The 22,394-nt window shown below is 46.0% G+C and overlaps 1 protein-coding gene across 1 annotated transcript in view; it reads right to left on the reverse strand.

Moving 5' to 3' along the window:
- The window catches only part of LOC119163702 (uncharacterized), a 76,975-nt gene extending 54,908 nt beyond the window's left edge, over positions 1-22,067 (reverse strand). Inside the window, exons 1-9 of the mRNA XM_037415764.2 lie at positions 21,873-22,067; positions 10,942-11,154; positions 10,337-10,485; positions 9,880-9,985; positions 8,276-8,433; positions 6,033-6,152; positions 3,962-4,058; positions 3,616-3,752; positions 2,225-2,323 (exon numbers count right to left, since the gene is read on the reverse strand). Of these exons, the coding sequence (XP_037271661.2) occupies positions 2,225-2,323; positions 3,616-3,752; positions 3,962-4,058; positions 6,033-6,152; positions 8,276-8,433; positions 9,880-9,985; positions 10,337-10,485; positions 10,942-11,154; positions 21,873-21,930 (1,137 nt within the window). The 5' untranslated portion in view covers positions 21,931-22,067. The remainder of the gene's footprint in view (positions 1-2,224; positions 2,324-3,615; positions 3,753-3,961; positions 4,059-6,032; positions 6,153-8,275; positions 8,434-9,879; positions 9,986-10,336; positions 10,486-10,941; positions 11,155-21,872) is intronic.
- Positions 22,068-22,394: the final 327 nt, after the last annotated feature.

The following is a 22,394-nucleotide window of genomic DNA, read 5'->3' on the forward strand; positions in this document are numbered from 1 at the left end:
AGTGCTGAAATCAAACTCAGACATGCACAAAACCACTGACGTGTCACTTATACACAAGTCACCTTTTCCTTTATCCAGAACGCTTCCATTATTTCACGGGCCAGTGCATCTGAGCTTTTTGCGAGGACCGAAACGCTTGAAAACCTCGCTCCACAAGAACAGTAACAGTAATGTGCAGGCAAATGTTCTCCTAAATTATTTTGAATTGAAAGCTCGTGTTCCCTGAATTTGACGTTCAAACACCGTCCAGTTTGGCCGATGTAAACCCGGCCACAACTAAGTGGGATTAAATACATCACACCCACCACGCAAACCAACACATCGAGGTGTGTATTTACCCACAGGGGGAGGCACTCGGTGTTTTAGAAATACGCGGACATGGCCAGCCAGCTTTCATGGCGCGGCCTGGAATTCACAATAAATTGTCGAAGTCAGCTAAAAATAGCTTTCTCTGCTCTCGACAAATCACGGAAAATGAGCCCAGTAAGCCCATCTATCAGCCATTGGCTGATTCGAACATGGCGCGCTTGGTTGGTACAGAGGTCGCCGCGAGAAGCCGTCACTTGCACACGCGAGCGCGTGCGATTGCACCGTAAAACCGCGTATTAAAATAAAAAAAATGCTCAAGGTCACGAGGCATGAGTGACTTTTTCGTTTTTGTTTTCCCCTCCCACCCCTCCCTGCTTAGCTTCCAGCGCTTTCGTTGGGACGAGAGAAGAGAGAATGTGATTGCAGTCTGTGATAAATCTTTGTAACTGCGATCTTGCTGGACGGATTCTTAAAATTTTTGTGGCGTTCAATTTGTGAGGTAATACGCTTTTCCAGTGATTTAATTCCATGGCTACTCGAAAAGGTGTTTCAGGGCCTCTTTAAAAACGTGGCGAACCGGAACAATGCGTCTGTTGCTTTTCTGCGCCATGAAAGCTGGCTGGCCTATGCCCACGTATTTCTAAAACACCGAGCGCCTCCCCCTGTGAGAAAATACACGCATCGATGTATGAGGTTTGCGTGGTGGGTGTGATGTATTTAATCCCACTTAGTTGTGGCCGAGTTAACATCGGACAAACTGGACGGTGTTTGAACGTCAAAATTAGGGAACACGACCTTTCAATTTCAAATAATTCAGGAGAACATTTGCCTGCACATTGCCGTTCCTGTTCTTGTGAGGCGAGGTTTTCAAACGTTTCGGTCTTCGCAAAAAGCTCAGATGCACCGGCCCGTGAAATAATGGAAGCGTTCTGGATAAAGGAAAAAGGTGACTTGTGTATAAGTGACACGTCAGTGATTTTGCGCATGTCTTTGTTTGATTTTCGCGCTTCGTTGCTTGATTAGATATGCCTTTTGATCGTCCTCAGTTTTTATTTGTGGTCATCTAGGTGAAGTATAGTGTGTTTTGCGCATGTGTGGTGCGGCTATATATTTCCTGCGTTTCCCCTGCAAATAAATCAGTCGCAAGTTGACGCTCTTTCCCTGTGTGTCTTTCTTCTGGTGGTGGTTTAGGCGTCTAGAAGTTTCCCCACAGTGTCATGTCTCATGTCTTGACTCGTGTCAACTAAGGTTGCCTAGTGTAGTTTATTGTCTAGTCACCAGATGGCGCCAAGTAGCACTTCAAGACGAAGGTGTTGGCGCTTAGGCGCAGTCCATGTGTCCGTTGTTGCGTACGCTACAGCCTCAGGTGTAACGTACGTAGCGCGCAAGCCGTTGCGCACGTATCGCCTTGCGCGCGCTAAACTAAAACTCTCGAATATCTTTTTGCGCCTCTCCCACCCACATGCCGAAAACAGTTGTGTCATTACATGCACTTGTCAAGACTATCTATTTGTTGGCTAATTAAAGTTACTGCCAATGTTAGTTAAATATGACTAAATTATAGCCGATGGTCAGTGGTCCTGGCTGGCATTGGCCAACTAAGTTTGCGCAATTTCGCCTAATGTATTAGCTTAGTGATTGCAAATGTTGACTTAAATCCGCTAAGGCAACATTGTCTTCAAGTATTCTCGAGCCTACGATAATATTATCCGATTTTAATCACAGTTCCTTCTTGACTCCAGTTTGATTGCATCCTTGACTTTTGGTGTGATACCTGTAGCGTACCAGTGATATCTGTAGCTGGAGCATGGTAATCAGACATGTATAGCTATATAGTTTGGCTGTAGTTCCGTTGGTCTTACAAGCGAAGCTTTCCCAGGCATTTCCTCGCGCTTGAATTCGCTTCACTACTCACATAGGCGTAGTACAGGTTGGACACCACGGACTTTTCGGGGGCCGCGCTGGCGTCAGCCACGCCTGCGTATACGGCGCAGTTCCAGGACCGGCAACGTCTCTGCAAAGACAGAAGGCAACAGGATGAGCAGCACTGCTTCACCGCTTACGGCAATGCACGCAGCTAAAAAACACTTTCTACGCAATATTTCACATTCTTATTACAACGAAGCTGTACACTCAAACTTCATTATAATAAAATTGCATTTTACAATAAAATAAGTTTGTTATATCCGGAAATTCGGCATAAAGGTTATTCCGAACACTATCTATTGCAAGGCTATTTTTTATTTACTTTGTTATAGCCGATCTTTCGTTATATTCATGTTCATGAAATTGAGGTTTGATTGGACATAGCCGGGCACTGGTGAATTACGTTTGTGGACATGAAGGAACGCAGAACAACAATATTGGCGAGTGGGGTGGGTGCGTCTCGCAACACGCTGCACTGCCTCTTTGACAAATATCGCGATACTCGGCGGCAGCACTTCCCACCAATCGCTGAGCCCCTTTCTTTCGTGCTGTACAGATCGCGCTAGCGCTGTTGTTGTTGTTGTTGTTGTTGTTGTCGGTCGGTCGGTCGGTCGGTCGGTCGGTCGGTCGGTCGGTCGGTCGGTCGGTCGGTCGGTCGGTCGGATAGATAGATAGATAGATAGATAGATAGATAGATAGATAGATAGATAGATAGATAGATAGATAGATAGATAGATAGATAGATAGATAGATAGATAGATAGATAGATAGATAGATAGATAGATAGATAGATAGATAGATAGATAGATAGATAGATAGATAGATAGATAGATAGATAGATAGATAGATAGATAGATAGATAGATAGATAGATAGATACGCTAAGAAATGCTAAGTACGCTAAGAAATGCACAGTACGCTAAGAAATGCTTCGCATTTAATACGGGGGCAGACGCCACCCTGCGATTCGCACACCAAACACCCCTTGACGTCATATACTTTGAAGGCGCCTACTGGATCCTACGTAGCTTGTCATTGATAAAAACGAGATACATAATCATTTGTGGGTCCACATACCTAGCATACGAAGGTTCAGAAAAAGTAGATCTCGTTGAAATTTTCACGTTCCACGCGGAGATTTCGGTGCACAATTTAAGGACACTTCAACCTTGACTTTCTACGCTAATAATAAACTCGTGATAGTGAATCATATGGAATTAAAGTTCTCTGAGTGCAGTTCATCAATATAAATCAAGTTATTGTTTATTTTTAGGGCACCTTAAACAAGCTTTCAAATATCCTGGCGCTGCCCTCTGGTTTCTTGCGCTAGAAACGTATATCGTATTTACTATCGACCCATTAAATAATACGATTGGCGTACCTCTCCAGCCTTCTGGAATGCGTAGTCGTGCTTCGCTCCCCAGACAAGGTCCACCGGTTCGGGGACAGTCAACTCTTGCTTTTCCATCACGGAGGCCTGACACTTGCCCGAGCCTGGAGTGATGAGATATTTCATGCCTGCGAGAGAAGGGAATGTGACTGAGCGCATTGCTCTAGACAACCGATCCGACCTAGTTAGTCAGTGTATGAGGCTCAAAGTCAGCCTCATGCACCGACATAAAATGGAAGAGGGGTGCTGTGGCAAATCTTTTCCCTCCCCCCGAAGGGGAACCCTGCGCGTGCCTATGTTCAGGCCTACGCTGTGTGTAGGATATATGACAACTTGCCCGTGTAGTAGTCGTAGACGCCCCTCAAGACCGGCGTGTCGGCATCCTCGTTGTACGTTTCCCGGGCAACCAGGAAGCTGGGAAGGTCGCACCACACCTGAGAAATATACAGAAAACTGCTCACGAAAAAAGAAGTACAAGACGAGGAAAAAAAATTGGCAGATCCCACGTATAGCTGGGAATTGACGTTACGCAAAGCATGCGGAGGGAAGGTGACCGTGTCGCATTTTTGTTAATTAAGCGACACGCCATGAAATGACGCTAAATATATGCACATATGTTGCACGCGCAGACATGTGTCGAAGAGCTGCAATTGTTTATATAACCAGTTGTTTGCACCTGCGCAACGATGCCAACTGGATCATGCGTATTAGCAACACCAGAAGCTGATATGAAGCGCTAATGCTCGCAAAGATGCTGGCCCTCTACACTGCTACATAAATAAGCTTCACCGCATGGCAGCTAACCACAATTGACGTTAACCCAACGTGACAGCTGTATAAAAGGAGTACATAAGTATTGTTTATAGAATTGTGTAGGCAGCACTGCAACCATACTATTGAAGTTTCACGAAGATTAGCGTCTATTTGAAAAGTAGTTCCGAGACCTGGCTTAGCTCTGTGGTAAAATGCTTCATTGCCACGCAGAATGATTGGGGTTGATTCCAGCTTGGACCCTGACATTTATTCACGGTGCATTTATTCTTTGCATTCGTCGGGTCAACGCTACCAATGTCGGGTATTTTTTGACGCTCGCGCGTCAAAATTGCCCATGTGTGTTCTCGTCGTTCCTGAGTAGATACCAAGTGTCAATCACCTGTGGCACATACCGACATACCAGCGGCACATACCCGCCCGTGGGTATGTGCCACTGTATGGCGGGAAGTGTATGACGACGTACGCGACAGGATTGTGACATTATTCATGTCTTGACTAGCGCGTCATATTCGTCAAACCACTTTACCCTCCCATGCTAAGTTTGGTTCACGCCAAGTTAAGAGTGTGACCACGAGGGCACCCGAACGTAAGCGGATAGATAAATAGATACGTTTCCAAAGTTTGCTATATCACCGAAGTTCGCTAAGAAATGCTTCACGTTTAAAAAACTGCTCACGAAAGAAGAAGACGACGAGGAAAAGGGCAGAACGCGAACCCGTGCCCGGGTCGGTTTACGGAAGAGAAAAGCGTAGGAAGAGCTAGAGAGGAGTAAATCAAGAGTATAATCAATAGGTAAAATTCAATGTGAAATACACCTTATGTGGAGTGTTATCCACAACACGGTTTATCCCACAACACTTTTGAAACATCTTGCATAGACGAGCGGAGAAGCGATTTAGAAAAAAATGCGCAGGACAATAAGACGAGCATTCTTTAAACCTTCTAAGCCCTCTTTTTTTACCTCCCATAACAATAATCATCTCTCTTGGTTGCGTTCCCTTTCCTAAATATTTGGCGCTGTCTGGTTTTCCCGCGAAAAATACTGCCATGTTAGAAACAAGAGCGCCTTTCGTGATACAATAAAGTATCACGAATACAATAAATCTCCTGTTCTCATCTAATAATTAAACTATATGGTCGCCTATACATAGGCGACCGTATAGTTCAATTCGTATATTATCTAACAATTAAACTATATGTTATTAGTCTTCTATTTAACCAATTAGCGTCAAAAACAGCCGAATGTATAGTTCTCAGCCGTCCAACTTCTCTATAACGAAGTAACACTGGGACAATAAGTTGGTCTTTTAGATCCGATATTCGTTGTGACAGCTGACATAAAAATCGACTCTAACAAACTGGCGATCTCGCTTGCGCAATAATCATTGACATAGAAGAGCATTATTTTGGGGCACTTCAAATCCCCTACTGAGGAGGTAATCCTTACCTGCCTATTAGTCGCATTTCAGAATGCGTACATAGGAACTTTAGAAGATGAAATTACGACAGAATAATGTTCGTTTGACATAACAGGCTTGCGCTGACACTTATGTGAAGGAGGATGCGGTCCTGAAAATAAAATAAAAATTGCGTGACAAGTAACCGTCTCAAGACAGACACACGGTAAGTACAACCTTGCTTCTCTCTACGTCTTCGCTGTCGGCCACCTTGGTCTCGGCAGAGAACGAGAAGACACGTGGAAGTTCGGGAAGCCGCGCCCGCTCGGCTCCCTCGCAGAAGAATCCCACCGGCTCCTGTAAGTATATGTGAAGACGCCCATTTCAGCATGACTCATGTTGGCTGGACCAGTCGGTATGAATCCATGGTAAACTCAGGGCCACTCGGAAACAAAACCACGAAGGAAAGGGGGAAAATGGGCCACGTACCATCGTGTTTCGCTGGAAATGTTGTCGAAAGACGATAGTGTTCTATCCGATGGCACTGCGTTATAGTTACTGTACATGACGCCTTTAGGTAGCAGAGTTGCGCCAAGATACGCCATCTTGGGTTCAAAAGTCTTGCGGAAAAGCCACTGCACCACCCGCGTAGGAGCTGCGCTTGCGCTTCAGAGTACTAGCGTTGCTTGTTTTACTTTTTCGCTATATATTTATTTGTTATGATGGTCAACGCTGGGCAGGGAGGAACCAGACTGTGGCAAGGTAAAATGCAGCCAGAAGGAAACAAAAAATTATATTTACGACGCATGTACAGAATGAAGAAGAGGAAGCCTCTGACGCTAGATGCGCCGGCTTTGTACAGGCGTCGAGACGCTGAAGGAGGAGGGCGCAGCACCTCCATTGAGACACGTCCAGCGTCTCTGTGGGACGCGCCCAGTGTCGGTGAATGACCCACCCAGTGTCCGTGATGGACGCACATGGTGTCTGTGAGAAGGGCGCCAGCACAATCATAACACAGCGAAGCATCGGCGTCGGTTGCGTAGTGTTGGCTTCTCCGCAATGCATTTGAACCACTATGAACACGTGATGGCACGCGACCAATAGCCTTGCTGGAATCGTCAAAAGCCGGGTGAGCGGCGCCGGGAAAACAGTGGCGCAACTATACAGTAACTCTACACTGCGTGATATATGGGCGTCATCTGGCAGTAATGTTGGGAAACGAAGGCTTGTGAAGAACGCATAGCCACTGGTAGATGGCAGCATCATGTCGTCTTAGCGAAACGTAGGAAACACTCTTTTTTTTTTTCGTTCGTAGCATCGCATTGCCAGCATAGCTTAAGACACACTACGGTTTTTAAGATTGCGTATCTATGATTTTTTTTCAATTAAGGAAACACACTACCTAATATTTACGTACTGATGTTGCGCCCCAGATTTGAGTAATATGTACTTTTCGATCCACAATGTTCACAATTATGAACGCAGCCACCAAATCAAATTGTGTAGGCGTTGAGCAGGCTCCAGCTTTCACCGGGTTGCTGAATCGGGTGACAAACAGGCAAACAGAAAGACAGACAGACAAACCAAACTTTCTGCACTGAAGTATCCCCCAAAAAAACTATCGTCTTTAAAACTGGAAGGTGTCTTTACTATTCGTCTCATTACGAAACGTGCGTTACACACAAGAACGATATCTTGGCTGACTCGCGGCCTTATGCAGACATAGACACGTTATTACAATATTAGTAACCGATTGCAATCACGAGTAATTTGTTTAAAGTTTGATTGATTACAGAGGTCAGTTGCAGCTTCGGAAAAGTAACAGAGGAGCTACGAAAACGTAATGAATCTTTTTACCGCTATACACCTTCTATGAAAATTTTATCGCCACAACACAATAAAACCAGTTTACTCCGACTACAAGGAACTACAGAAGCTTGTATGGTTGAGAGAATGTTTGGAGATTTGCGTGAATGTTGTCAGGGTTATTGCGGCTACTGTAATACAGTGTTGCACGCCGTTAACTTTCAACAGAAGTTGTTTTTCAAACATATCGTCGCTCATTCTTCCACTCTTCGTCGCCAAGAGGTCACCTGTTGCACTGAATGCTCTCAGTGTGTATGCTGGGGGGAACGGCGGTATTATAACCCAAGAACACCGTACGCACCAGCTCGTACACGCGCAGTACTTCGGTCACAGTGCCCATCATGACCTCTATGAAGCGTCGCGCTTCACTGTTGCTCGCGCTGGCGTTCATGAAGATAGGACAAGGTACTTCTCCAGGCCTCGTATTGTCTTGTGTTCGAGCAATGCGCTGCGGACTTCTGAAGTACGGTGAACTATAACCACGTGTGTAAACGTCCACCCTCCTGAAAAGTCTGTCGTTCTATCACCGTCCCGAGTCTAGCGCTGTATGTTCCCGCCATAATGACGTCCAGCCAGCCCGTCTAGGTGTACTCTATCAGTGTTTGAGCACTTACCTCGAAAATTGTGTAATCTAAGTTCTCCACGTAGTCGGCGAACGTGTAACGAATGGCCTTGTCATCGTCGCACGTCACCAGGGCGTCCAGGGGCACGGAAGGGCATACGCCTTTGTTCGCGGCCTTGTTGTCGCAGTTTGGAGTGATAGCACCGTTCTCTGCATGGTAGCGTGACAGCAAAATCAACTTACCCTAGTTACACTCAGTGACAACGAGCGTATAAACAAACCTGTAAGTTAGAAAAGCCGGCAGAAACAAAAAAAAAAGCTGCGGTTCTCCCGTGTTTCCCTCATTATTATCAGTTATGTTTTGCGATCTTGTGCGGATGTTCGTAATTACATCATTTGTAGAGTGGAGACACATGAGAAAGGATAAGCGGCTGATCCTGCCACACTTGTCCTCGCTACAGTGTCTTTACGCTCTATTAGGGCTCGAGGAACCCTTCCCCTTTTCCACTGTGCGAATACCTCCCACAGTTCGTACCTAATCGAACAATATCGGCCACCTCAACTCGGAGGCAAGCTCACGTGGTCAACCTTCTCTAACTCCGCACAATCCCTCTATCCAGGGCCGAGTACATGGTACACATCCTGAACAAGATTGGGCGCTCGCAGCAGATGCACGTCAAAGCGAGCCGGCCAATGGGAGATGAAACACGGTCACTGGCCAAGTAGAAACGTGGCGCCACTAATAACAGTCACACGACAAATGACATCGCTGAGCATGTGCATGAACATAATCATGCCATTGACTGGAACAATGCCTCTGTCATCACCAAGGAAAAGAACATGTCATCCCGCCGGCTCCTGCCATCTCTAATCATCCAGTCAACGCCAGCTATCACAACAGGGACTATGCCTGCTACCAGCGCACGGTCATTGCGTCCCCTACTGGCTTCCTTAAATTAACAACCACTTCTAGTCCAGCCCAGTGAACAAGGAACCTGTGCGCGGTTCCGGAAAGTTTGGACTTGGTCAGTGACCATTTTTCATTTCATTCAATGCCTGACCAGACAAACTTTCGTTGAACTCTTGACTGTATAACCAACAGGAGAGCTTGTCTATCACGCAACTAAATCATCTTTGTCCCTTAAATTTTTCATCACTATGGTCGGATGCAACTTTATATAGAAGTCTGCCACATTTTTTTCTTGAAACCACATGCGGACGAGTCAATGGGCGTGCACTCCAGATTGACGTCACGAGCCGGACAACCTTCGGAAAACATTGTCGAGTGTATGAGCGATATTGAGAGATATTATTTATTTATCCTCAATGCCATCATTTGGCCCGCTATGGTCAACTGGGCGAGGCCTCTACAAACTTCCTATGTTTCATCCAAAAGATTGTCCCGTGACGTGACATCTCTTCCTAGTCCTTTACGATTCCTCCGCTATCACAGCCTTCTCTCTCTTCCCGCGCCCAAGAGGATGGTGCATTCTTCTCCGCGCTCTTCCTCAATTCCACAAATCGCTGAGCTGAATGGGATGATATTGCATGCACTTGTATTTTACCCCGAACGTCACGGCGACGGCTAACTTGAGTCTTTGAGCAATGGCTGTTACAATACAAAGCAATGCCGTTGATTTCCAGGCATGCACTTACTGCTCCAGACTACAGTGGTGGTGCACACATAGCTCTGCCCTTGTAACTTGACAGTGGCGCTCGTTCTCCACTCGTCAGCATCGATCGGCGTTCCTTGGATCTGTTGCTGTTAGGGTAATAAGGCATAACTTCTGTACACTCTAAAGCGACACAAGCACACGAACACGCGCGCATATATGTATCCAAAAATGTTTCCACGGATCAGTGTCCTGTAAAGGTTTAAAGTGACGAACTAACGTAGTATACGAACACGTTCATTTTAATTTGTTTCAGCCAAAAAAAAACAAAAACAACTTCGAAATAATATATGCGAAAATTAAAATCTAATATGGCTGTCTTCGAACTCTTGGCGAAAAATGAACAATGTCTCCAGCATTGTCTATGCCAGTGCTAATGCAATATGCGTTAATAAGTCGTAAATGACGTCATAAGCAAGTGAGTTATGAACCCGCGTTACCTTGTCGCCTCCATCGAAACGGATGAGCGAGTTTGGCGCGTCGAAGAGTTTACTCCCCTTGGCATCCACACGGAATTTCACCGGAAAGTACGGGTCGTCTTTCTCCGAGTCCGGAATGCCCTTGGTCACGTGACACTGTCTTGTTGATTCTGCATGTCACGGAAGATCTCGGTGTCATCATTATATTTTGTTAAGTGTGGTCACGTGACATTGTCTCGTTGATTCTGCATGTCACGGAAGGTGTCGGCGTCATCACTATATTTTGTTAAGTGTGTAACGTAAAGGAATAGCGAAGAACCTTCTGTGTACCACGCACACTTATGCACACTGCGATTGACTTTAGGACTGGCCAATCGACCAATTTGAGTTCAATGCGAGAAAAAGCAACGCCACGACCTTATTCAAGCCCGGCAGCAGCACCAGCAATTTTTGAAAGTTTTTTTTCTTAGACGCAATGAAAAGTCACCACTCACGTTACAATCACAATGACGTTACAATCGAGTAAATGCGCTACAAATATGAGAAACATTTTTTTTTCTCTTTAGTGTTACTTTTGTGTTCCTCGTGTTCCCTTAAACTGTGAGCGAGTTGTGTGCGCTGTTCACCGTCGGCCACGTAGAGGACGTCGTTGTCGAAGTTGTACAGCTTGATATAGCTGATCCCCTGAGACGTCCGGGAGACGTACAGCCGGTTGCCCAGACCCTGGCCCTGGCGGGTGTAGGCAACCGTGAACGAGTAGAGCTTGTCGTCGAACCACGACTTGAACATGACGTTCATCTTGAAGTCCGCAGGCAGGTACGGCAGTCCCGGTTTCTGGCCTGCGGCAAACGAAAAAAAAAAAAGCTCCAACGACCATCGACACCACAAACGCACCGTGACCTGAGCCCCTGAGCTGTCTTCACTCGTTCGAGTTCTCTCTTAAATAATGGGTCACGTTTGAATTCTTTCTCACCTGTTTATGCTGTTGAAAGCTTTCTGCAACTATCGCGCTATTGCTTTGCCTCCGTGATCAGCCTCCTTTTGACCAAGTGAACTTCCACGTCATCTGATGACATAATCATAAGTCGCGATGACGTCACACGTTTTGCTATATGTGACGTCATAATGTCGTCATATGAAGGCGTCATCAGGAGCTGACCGTTTTTTGCCTCGCGATCGTCTTGACGCCGTCCACGGTCGCTTTTCACGTTTGATTAGCTAAAGCTTTCGGCTTAATGGCGTTAATGCGTGTCCGGCTATTAGTGGGAGATCGGCATAGCCCGTGGTCTCTGGCGGCGTCCTCGGCCAGCCGGACAGCCCACAACTGCGACCTCAGGGACGCACAGTCTCCAACTGCTTTTCAACACATATTGTGTGGGCCCTGTCGGATCGCCTGAGCAGAGGCCCACAAATACTGGCCTGCATATGTTAAGTCAGATGTAACTAAGATGTTTTCCTATATGTTCTGTATCTTCAGCTAAAACGTCGTTTAGTGATTGTATAACTCTTTCTCCTGCCTGAGTAAGTGAGTCGAACAATTTTATTGGCGATCCGGCATAAAGGGGGGAAGGGGTAGGGGAATTAAAGCGAGACAATAGCGTGCTCGGACGTCCCGGAGCAGCAACCTATACTCGCGTCAAACCCATGGGGACACCGTTTTCGGCCGCTGGCGTTCCAGGATACAAAGTGCGTGCTGTACGACGTCTCTTTCGTTGCCTGTACATTTATGTATGTTGTACTTTAATTGATCCATACTCGTGAGGTTCTTTGTTTGTTTAAAAATCCAACACTTTTATATTATTACCTATATTACCTAACGAATTCAACACTTCCTTTCAAGAAGTGAGTTAATTTAAAAAGCAAGGCACCGTCCCATTCATGGCCTATCCCCCTAGGTGGGTTGCGCCATGTTGTTGAGGAACCAACCAACCAATCGACTAAAGATCCAGATGTTTCTAACAAGCTTTTTGTTTTACTGTATTTCATTCATTAAAGCTGAAAGTTCATATATGTCCGTCCGTATACTTTACATAAACTGCAGCTTTCAAAGAACTACAAACGCACGCTTACTCCTTTTCTTTTTTTAACACGAAAGTGTTTTTGCCGGGGTCCACCAAGGCTCCGCTGACGCATTTCTGTCGCGGATATGACGTTGTAAAACATATATTTACAGATTGTCAAGAAAAAAAAAAACGAGAACGATTAATACGTATTGAGGCAGCGACCTCCTGTTCTGGAGCGCGCGGCGCTAACCACTACACGCCACAGAGCATGTCGCTTAGTTTACTAACGGCGAGCCATTTATACACACCATGTACCGTTGGCCGTCTCAAGAGCTCAGTAACTTCAGCATGATTTCGTCATCAGTAGCGAGATGGCGCGAGGAGCGCGCGTTAGGTAGGATGCCTTGATGCCCGCGCGCTCGAGGCACTCTACCTAAGCAGGGGGCGCGCGCATCGAGGCGCTCTAGCGTTAGGTAAGGCCCCCCTCTAGCGTTGGGTAAGCGTTGGGCACTCGTATAAAAGAAGGCGCACGACCGATGGTGTTGTCTGTACAGTTGCTGAATTAATGACGTGAAAACACTCGCCGTTGTCAGTGCATCTAGCGCGTGTTCTCTAGTACTTGCTTCGTTGTCGGTGAGCTGTTACTCGCTGTCAATACTCGGACGAAATGATTTCACCGAAGATGTCGCGCTGGTCCAGAGTGTTGAGCCCCGTTCCATTAGTTTCGGATCGTCACGACACGCGCTGCGCAGCTCTCGTGCTTTCGGAGCCGGAGAGAGAGTCGTGCCTTCTGCTTTACATTCGGATGTAAACAAGAGAGGAGAATTCGCCCAGTCAATACGGCCGACTTCCGGCTTCATCGCGGCTTCACAACGAGTGACGTCAGGGCCTCTCCTACCTTTCTTTCCTCCGTGTTCGAGAACGATTTATGGCGAGCGGCAAGACTGTCTTGAGTCAAGAATGGGTCAAGTGCGAGTCAAGTAACATCTCTGCATTTGGGGGTAAATGTCATCGCCCCGCCACCCGCCACCCCCCCCCCCTTGCGCGTTGCGACGCGCCCGCATGGTGTGGTCAAAGTGCACGTAGATATTTTCTACGGCATGGTCGCTTATACGCGCACGCGCGAGTGCTTATCTTGAAGTTTGGGCGTTTATGTACTTCTTGTGCCTCCACCGCAAGTTTGATTTGAAGTTACAGTGGCTAAGGAGAGAGCGAAGGTCACTTCGTTTGCAGCCTTGGCCGCGTTTACGAAAGGAGCGTGCCGCTCACGCACGAAGAAATAAGAATTGTGACAGTCGCTCGCGCCGGTCCAGCGTACAGTTTTACGTACATTTCGTGCGGCTTTCTCTTTGTTTGAGCAGCGTGCTTTAAGTTTCGAGTCGTGACGGTCGTTTGTCTGCGCTCGTCTTATGTATGATAATTTCGTGCGCGCCTTCTGCTTGAGGTGCGCGCTGCAAGTTTCGGGCTGCTTCGCTTGAAATTGCAATTTGTTGCTGTTGCATTTGTTGCTTCGCGGTGAATCAATGTACGATAATAATGCTCAACTACCTCTGTGGATACACGTTTCACTTTCATCTTATACCGATTCCTAAAAAGAGGGATGAGCCATGCTTTTCTTTTTTTTTAAACGAGTGGGTTTCTCCCACAAGAAAACTGTTACTGGGGCATGGCGGGAGCCGTGGGCAGGGGTCACGGGGAGACATCGAGATAGCTTTAGAACTTTCCGATAAGATTGCGCACCCGACACGATTAGTCGAGTTTGTATTGAAGCTAACACAACTAACAACGATCATGCATGTTTAAAAAGCGAGATGCCTTTTATTCATGAGACTGTGCATCTAATGTATTCTCTCGACGACCGATGAATGTGGCCACCACTATCGTTACACTTTAGACGCTTTCTCTTCCTGGAATCAGATTCGCCCAATAAACAGCCCAATACTTTCCGGTTTGAGTATACTTCGCCATCACGACCAGGTGATGCGAGTGTTGACCCGACCACCTAGAACTTTTCGTTTCTCTTGATGTAAACCCTAATGACGGATGCTCAAAAAATAAAAGAAAAAAGTGACCGCTGAGTGAGCTGCACACTTGAGTATGAACGCCCAGTTGTTTCGCTAAATTAAGTTTTATCAGTGAAGTGTATCGGTTGATTTCATTGATATGTGGGGTTTAACGTCTCAAAACCTCCATATGATGATGAGAGACGCCGTAGTGGAGGGCTCCGAAAATTTCATCCGCCTGTGGTTCTTTAACGTGCACCCAAATATAAAGGGTATCGGTGCCACGACGTTTTGGAAGAGCTCATTCACATTAAGGTTTCCTCAAATGCGCCCGGTACTGCGGCAACGAGCGTGCAAACAAACCTGTAAGTTGAACCGACTCGAGGTTGAAATTTAGAAAGCAAGCACTGACGACGGCATAGGCGAGTCACGTGGTTATGGTGCATGATTATGCACGTGGTTATAGTGCTCGACTTCTCACGCGCAGGTCACGAAATTGAATCCAAGCCACGGTGGCTGCATTTTCGATAGAGGCAAAAACGCTCGAAGCCCATGTACTTAGATCTAAGTGCACGTTCAAGAACCCCGGCTGGTTGAAATTTCCGGAGCACTCTAGTACATTGCACCTCTCATAATCGTATCGTGGTTTTTGGACGTTATATTCCATCAGTTATCATTATTATTAGATGTGAAGCAGCTCTTTGACTAGCCTGTGTAACGCTGTCCGTCCGTGTCTCCATGCCACGCACCGCATTCCCCCAGTCAAAATAGTTGGAATGATGCCAAGTAGGTAACGGTCGTTCCATGCACTAGCCGCACAGCCGCAACGCACGTGCTGGTACAACTGCCGCACCCAAGCAGAGGGTGAAAGAGCGTCGCCAATTGGCTTACGTGTCACCCACTTGCGTGCGGCAGGGGTCCCGGCACGTGCGTTGCGGCTGTGCGGCTAGCGCGTGGAACGGCCCTTAAGTCGCAGCTGCGCGTCGCAACCACTCATAACGCTCGACCGCACGCATTCTGAAAATTATCTTTCGACTCGTTTATCTGCGATGAAACTTACACAAAACCCAACCTGCCTCCCGTGTTTGCGTTTCAAAGAAACGTTTACTCGAGTAAAGGCTACATCGAGTTTCCCTTGAAACCGTTCTTTCAGCACCCGCGTTGACGAGGGTTTCAGCCGGCTCAACAGCGTGCGCCCGCTCCTGCTTCGCATCCCATCATGGTTCCTTTCGGGTAGATGGTCTATATCTTTTTTCTCCTGTTGTAACGTTCGCGACACAGGAACTAAGATAAAGCAAGCGGTGGAAAATAGATGGCAGTGTGTGACTCTTTACTTCTCAGTGCAACACATGCGACCAATGAAGTAGGCCGACAGATAAGCACCTTTTCGAACTTACTGTTCTCCATTGTACCGGGATACGTTGCTGCACAAGCTGCAACTGAAAGTGTTACACAACACTTATCTTGGCACACGATTTCTTTTCGCCGTTGTCACTTATGAATTTATCAGGTCGCAGATATTCTACATAGCGCTTTAAAGACCAGAGTTTTATCTGCTAACAAAAGGAGGGGCAATCACCGGAAACAGCGAAACACCGGGCATTTATCCAGCAGCCCTGAATCGGGCATGAAGCAGAAATTTCAGTGGATGGGGTGGGGGAGGGGCAGGTTTTAATGCAGTGGGAGTATGGCGAGTGATCAGAAGATATTAGCATAATATTAATCAAATGTGAAGGCTAGTTAAAAGTATTCGAAAGTGGTAGTTTAATGACTGCCTCCTGAAGGCGTGACTATCACCTGTGTTCTCTTTAGTGTTCGCAAAAGGCAGGGGTGGCGCCAACAGGTGTTATAGGGGGCCAGGAGCAGCCCTGCTCCCAAATTCTCGCCAGCCCCTGCTTTGTCCCTGCTTAGTCAGACTGCCTGTTACCACTGAAGCATGTTTTTCTCCTGAACGCTTATGAGAATGCGGTGAAGCCAGCTTTGGCAAACGTTTGTGGAATGTTCTACGTGTTAGGGACTGGTTCTACGACTTGTAAAAACCAGGAGAAATCCGATAACACTGTGGGAACGTGCGGTGCATGATTAGAAGCGCATAAACAAGCAAGGCACGACGACCCGCACACGCGCTATCGCTGCGATAAGAATTGATCAGCATTATACATATGAGTATACATAGACGAGACCTACTTGTGTAAAGCAACCGTTAGCTTGCGCCCTTATCTGTGAGCTATTTGTTATAGCGTTGCAATGGTCGACAATCCTCCCTTGTAGATGCTCATTTCACTTACGAGGAGCAACACGCTTACCAGAACGCGGTTCTACAGAAAGACGACACGCAGAGTCACACGAGTACACATATTGATTTTTGATTGATATGTGAAATTTAACGTCCCAAAAGCACCATATGATTATTCAAAAATGAGTCAATATATTAAAATGCGTGTTGAAGGAAGCTAACTTGCCAAAATCAATCCAGCGTCCCCAAGTTCGGCTGGCCGCATAATCATATGGCGGTGCTACCACGCAAAAGTCGTAATTCCATCATCACCGCCATAAGACTGCCTACGGCAACTACATGTTTCGCCATTAAGCACTGACATGTGTCTGATGCATCCACATTACGCCACAGACTTCTTAATGTCATCTGCCCACCCAACTTCCCGCTTCCCCCATCGCGCGTTTGTCTTCTCTTGAAATCGATTCTGTTAATCTTAGTGGCCAGCAGTTTTGCCTTCTCTCTACGTACCCCGACATATGAATAAGTAAACGGTAATTAATTTTGAGCGTAATACAATGGGTAAATTACGTTTCTCAACAAGAGCTTAATTTGGGCAAGTTGGTTCATTGTGGTTGTGTTCTAGTAACAGCGCGACAACTTCAGGAAGAGACAAAAAGGACAGGAAAGAGCGCTGACTGTCAACTGAATATTATTGAAGGTGCTACGACCACTTTTATACAGAGTACAAAAAACAATGCTCACGGGCGACGATACAGGTGTGGCCATGATAATATAATCTTAACTGAGAAAAGAATACGCTCTCTCGGAAAGGATAAATGAAGGTGTACTGATGCATTGTTCCTTGGCCTAGCTTCCAGATAAAAAATGCTTCTAAAATCTCTTTTATTTTCTGTTCTTGCTTTTTTTTCAAGAACTGTGTTTTATGAAACATAAGACTGCACTTACATTCTTTACAGTGCACAGCCATGAGATTACCATAGTCATTCTTAACATTGAACGCATGCTGTCTTCCTCGATGATTGAAGCATTTCCCCGTTTGTCCTATGTTTACTTTTCCAGATATCAACGGTATCTCATACACAACATTACATTAGCATTCAGTAAACCTATTTTCGTGACGGATGGTGCAAGATTGACTATTCCTGTTGCTGTTTAGTACAAACACGTTTGAAAGCTTGCAAGGGGTGGAAAACAACAAGTTAATTTCATATCTACTCGCTATTTTCTTCAAATTGTGAGACACCTCATTTACGTACGGTATAACATGCAAAAGTCTTTGGCCATTCTGTTTTAGATGCGGAAGCATCTTATACTCGCGCCTTGTAGTGCGCCGTCCGCGCCGTCCACGCCGTCCGCACCGCTTCTCGAACATTCGACAGCTGACGCGCGCGCATGCGCCATCGCGCCGTCGCCCACTCTTCCACCATCTGTGCATCCCTTCCTCCTCTACACACCGCGCGTGCTTCACTCCTCCACCATCTGTGCACCCTTCCTCCTCTACACACCGCGTTCGACATCTACAATTCTCCTGATTCTCCAGTGGACGCGCATGTGGCGTCGCGCTTCGAGAACATTCAACAGCTGACAGTGCATGCGCCGTCGAGCTGTATATATACTCAAGGTCGGCGCTCGCTCGCTCAGTTGCCGCTCGTCGGTTGGTTTGTACGGCGCGTCGACGTCCAAGGTCGCGGTGAAATGAATTCCAACGAATCCACAAACACAATGATCGAATCGACGTCCCTTCGACCAGCGCCGCCCTTTCGCATACGTGTGTACGTGTTCACTCATTTAACACCCCCTCCTACAACCACGTTAACCAATTTAGCCATCGACCCAAGTAAGTCGCAATTTAACACCCCATTTCACAACCACGTTAACCAATTTAGCCATCGACCCAAGTAAGTCGCACTTTAACACCCCGTTAACCAATTATATGCTCCGCATCCTCCTCAGTGTTCCCCCGAGGGAAGCTGCGGGCAAGTTTTTTTCTCTGGGTCCTGTTTTGTTTATCTTAACTTTCTGCAGGAGGATTTCGCAAACGGTTGTGATGATGCTTTTAGGATACCCAGCGTCTCTTAGTTTTTTAATCTTGTTTTTAAGGCTGTCTTCCCCCTTGTGCTCACATGACTTTGAGGGATGGCCTGAATACACGTAGTGGCGATTCTTCTTTTTACTAATTTTGAATGCCCACTGTCAAAAGGCAGAACATTCTTAACACTCCCGGGCTAATAGCACCAGCAAGTATGGGCATTATCAGAAAAAGAAAGGTGAATGTCTAAAAACTGGATGCCGTTGTCTTTTAACAATTAAAATGTTAATTTGAGCCCCCAGGAGTGCTCTTTGAAGAAGTTTATCACGGCCTCAACGTTGTCATTAAAACACATTTGTCCAGTTTTTTTTTTATTTCTACGAGCCCAAGGTAATCGTCAACATAGCGATACACTCTGAGTACAGGTAAACAAGCAAAGCTAGCAGAAAGGCTTTTGTCAATAACAGATAAAAAGATGTCACAAAGAAGTGGTGTCAATGATGAACCTATACATATGCCAGTGCGTTGGATTAAGAATTGATCATCGTACTTGATGGTAGTCGAATCGACATAAAATTCTGAAAGCGTTATAAAATTGTCAGAGTTCATGCCCATAATATTCTGAAAATGCACATCCTGTTCTTCAAAACATTTCTTCGCAGCAAAAATATGGATGGCCATCACAAGAAACAGGGTAATACAGGTCCACAGCGTCTACTGAAAATCCCACCACATTGCAGTGAAAACCTTCCCGCAGTTTCTGAACCAAATCGGAGGAGCTTCTTATGAGAAATGGATCTTGAAAAATCTTTTTTTTTCTTTCAAATTGTCCTGAAGAAACCTTCCTACATGTCGCTGCCATGACGTTCTCTTTGAAACGATTACTCTGAAAGGATGATCAGGCTTGTGCGTCTTGCAGGTGAAAAAGGCCTCCAAGTAACCTCTTTGGGACTTGCCTGCTAGCCTAAAAAAGTTAGTAGCCAAGTCCGAAGGAGGTGACTTGGAGGCCTTTTTCGCCTGCAATACACACTTCACGCACGCCTCATGGACTTGAGCATTGTATTTCTTTTTTTCTTCGAATAAGCGGCTTTTCAGTGTGATAGCGCGCAAAATCGCAGCCTCCCGCGGCGGCCAAAGTAACGACCGAGCGCGCCATGTTCAAATCAGCCAATGGCTGATACAACGGCTGTGACGAGTGATTTTTGAGCTTGTTCAGTCATCTGTCGAGAGAAGAGAAGGCCATTTTTTCAGCTGACTGAGAATCTATTGTCAATTCCAGGCCGCTTGCTGCGCTATAATATTTGGCTCGCGTGTCCTCGGAAGCCTTGACTACCAATCAGCAGCGCTTTCTGACCATGTTCGAAAAGCGTTCTTACGATATATATATATATATATATATATATATATATATATATATATATATATATATATATATATATGTTACCAGAGTCATTCAATACTTTTAAACGAGACTGGTGCGACTAAACAGCTCGATGTTAGGTATTGTCCAATAAACCATGGGCATAGCTAGGGGGAGGGGGCTTTACTCTCCCGCTCCCCGATTTGTTTTTTTTAATTTGCTTGTGTATATACAAACACGCACATACAAACGCACGTACGCAGGAACATACATCCCCCCCCCCCCCTGCCCGAAAAACGTTTCTGGCTACACCCTTACAATGAACGCATGTTCGCGAGTGGCGTTAATTATCGTGAAACCACGAAGGAGTAAGTCCACTTAGATCCAGATCCAGGTCAAATAACGTAGGGCACCCAGGTCACGAGAATGAAACCCGCTGTATGAAGAAAATGGGTTACATTAGCATGTTTTCTAGGCAATCCAAAGGCGAATGATAAGCTACAGATACACTCGGAAGGAAAAGAATTAGCGCGCTGACCTGCGGGAAAGATGAATAAGAAGGATAACAAAGGATGAGGAATAACAAAGAAACTCCAGTAGATAAGGACTGCGCAGAGAAATGGTGGAACTCGCTATGATATCCCTGACGCTAGGAGGCTACGGGACCTGAGCGTGGATCGGATTAGATAGAAAATGCGGTTAGTAGTCATTCGTCTTGACAATAGAAAGGTGGATAAGTTACGGCCGAACAAATTGATAAAGCACAAAATAAAGGAACAGTAAAAACTGTTCTAGCAACTGAAAATTTATTTGAAAGAAGGCATATATATATATATATATATATATATATATATATATATATATATATATATATATATATATATATATATATATATATATATATATATAACAGGGGTATAACTCATCCCCTGATGAAGGGAGGGGCCCTCCCTTCATCAGGGGATGAGTTATACCCTCCCGACTGTTTCCCAACAGTTTCGGGAGGTCCCCTCCCGAAACTGTTGGGAAATAAATATATTTATCCTTGTTGACAACGCTCCCGTTGTGCCATATCCCATACCTATATATATATATATATATATATATATATATATATATATCATCAACGCTAAATCAATTTCCTCAATTTTTTGTTTCATCATGAATCAAGTGGAGAGCGGAAAGGGGGGGGGGGGTAGGTGTTCGTTGAAAGGTGCTCCAGCGGGTTATGCAGCCCGCAGGCTCGATACAGCCTCGAAAAACACCATGTAGTTTTGGTCAAGTAGGTTGCTAAATGTGTACGACAGACCGCGGTATAGCGATGAATGAACGGGTGATAAGATAAGCGGCGGCTTTATTGATGAACGTGTGATCGTGAAAGTGAGCGCTCGATAATAACGGTGACCAAGCGGTAACAGTACGTGAAGTCGTGATGAACTAGGTTTGTTTGGTCAGTCAGTCCAACCGTCGATTAGTTAGTTAGCTAGTCAGACATTCCGTCCTTTAGTTATTTGGACATTTATTCAGTTAGTTAATTAATAGGCCAGTTAGATAGCTAGTCAGCCAGTCAGTTACCTGTTGGGTTAGGGAGCCTTATGATCGGTTCGTTGATTAGTGATTGAGTGAGTGAGTCGGTTAGCCCGTGAGTCTCTAAAAATTAATAAGATTAAATAAGATACCAAGTAATTCATTACATAAATACAAAATTAAACGAAACCGTCAGCGCACCATCCGGCAGAGCTGTGTAGAAACTTTCCGCCATCTATGAGCAGTGTTCGCAGTTTCGTGCAGCTTAAAAGGCGCCATACGTCTGGGCAAGCGAAACAAAGTAGAGCATTAACAACCAAAGCAAGAACGACGTAACATCAAAGCACCTTGATACAGGGAAAAAAGAAGGAAAAAGAAAGAAACGTGCGTACTCACACGCCGCGAGGTGAAATAGCACCGTAAGAAGAACGCAGGTGGTCGTGGCAGACGCCATTCCGTGTTGCGTCTACAGCTGCTCCACGGGTTGTACACCACTCAGTGAAGCAGTGAATGGGCGGTACTGGTACGGGCTGTAGATACTACAGGGACACAAAGGGAGACTCCAAGATGAAAAGAAACGCCCATCAACCGTCGAAGAGCGAGCGGCGAAATGTGCCGAGGTGTTAGCTCAGCTTCGAGACTTATCGTACGCTGGAAACGGGATCGCGCATTACACGCCCCGCCACGGAGATAAGCGGCACGTAGGCATTGTTCCTTAGACGATAACGGCCTGGAATGCCCCCCCCCCCCCTTTCTGCTCCGTCATCACTCTTTATCTCGGTGGCGTAACGCTTTCTCATGTAACCCAGTTTTTTTTAATGTTCTTTATGTTTTTTGTGTTCCCTCGTGAACAGCGTTGGTGTAAGGATGAAGGCGTCCCTCCCACGATCTCCAATTACAGCCGCTTTTCGCGCCATA

Source organism: Rhipicephalus microplus, chromosome 9 (genome assembly GCF_043290135.1).
Source record: "Rhipicephalus microplus isolate Deutch F79 chromosome 9, USDA_Rmic, whole genome shotgun sequence".
Classification (NCBI taxonomy): domain Eukaryota; kingdom Metazoa; phylum Arthropoda; class Arachnida; order Ixodida; family Ixodidae; genus Rhipicephalus; species Rhipicephalus microplus.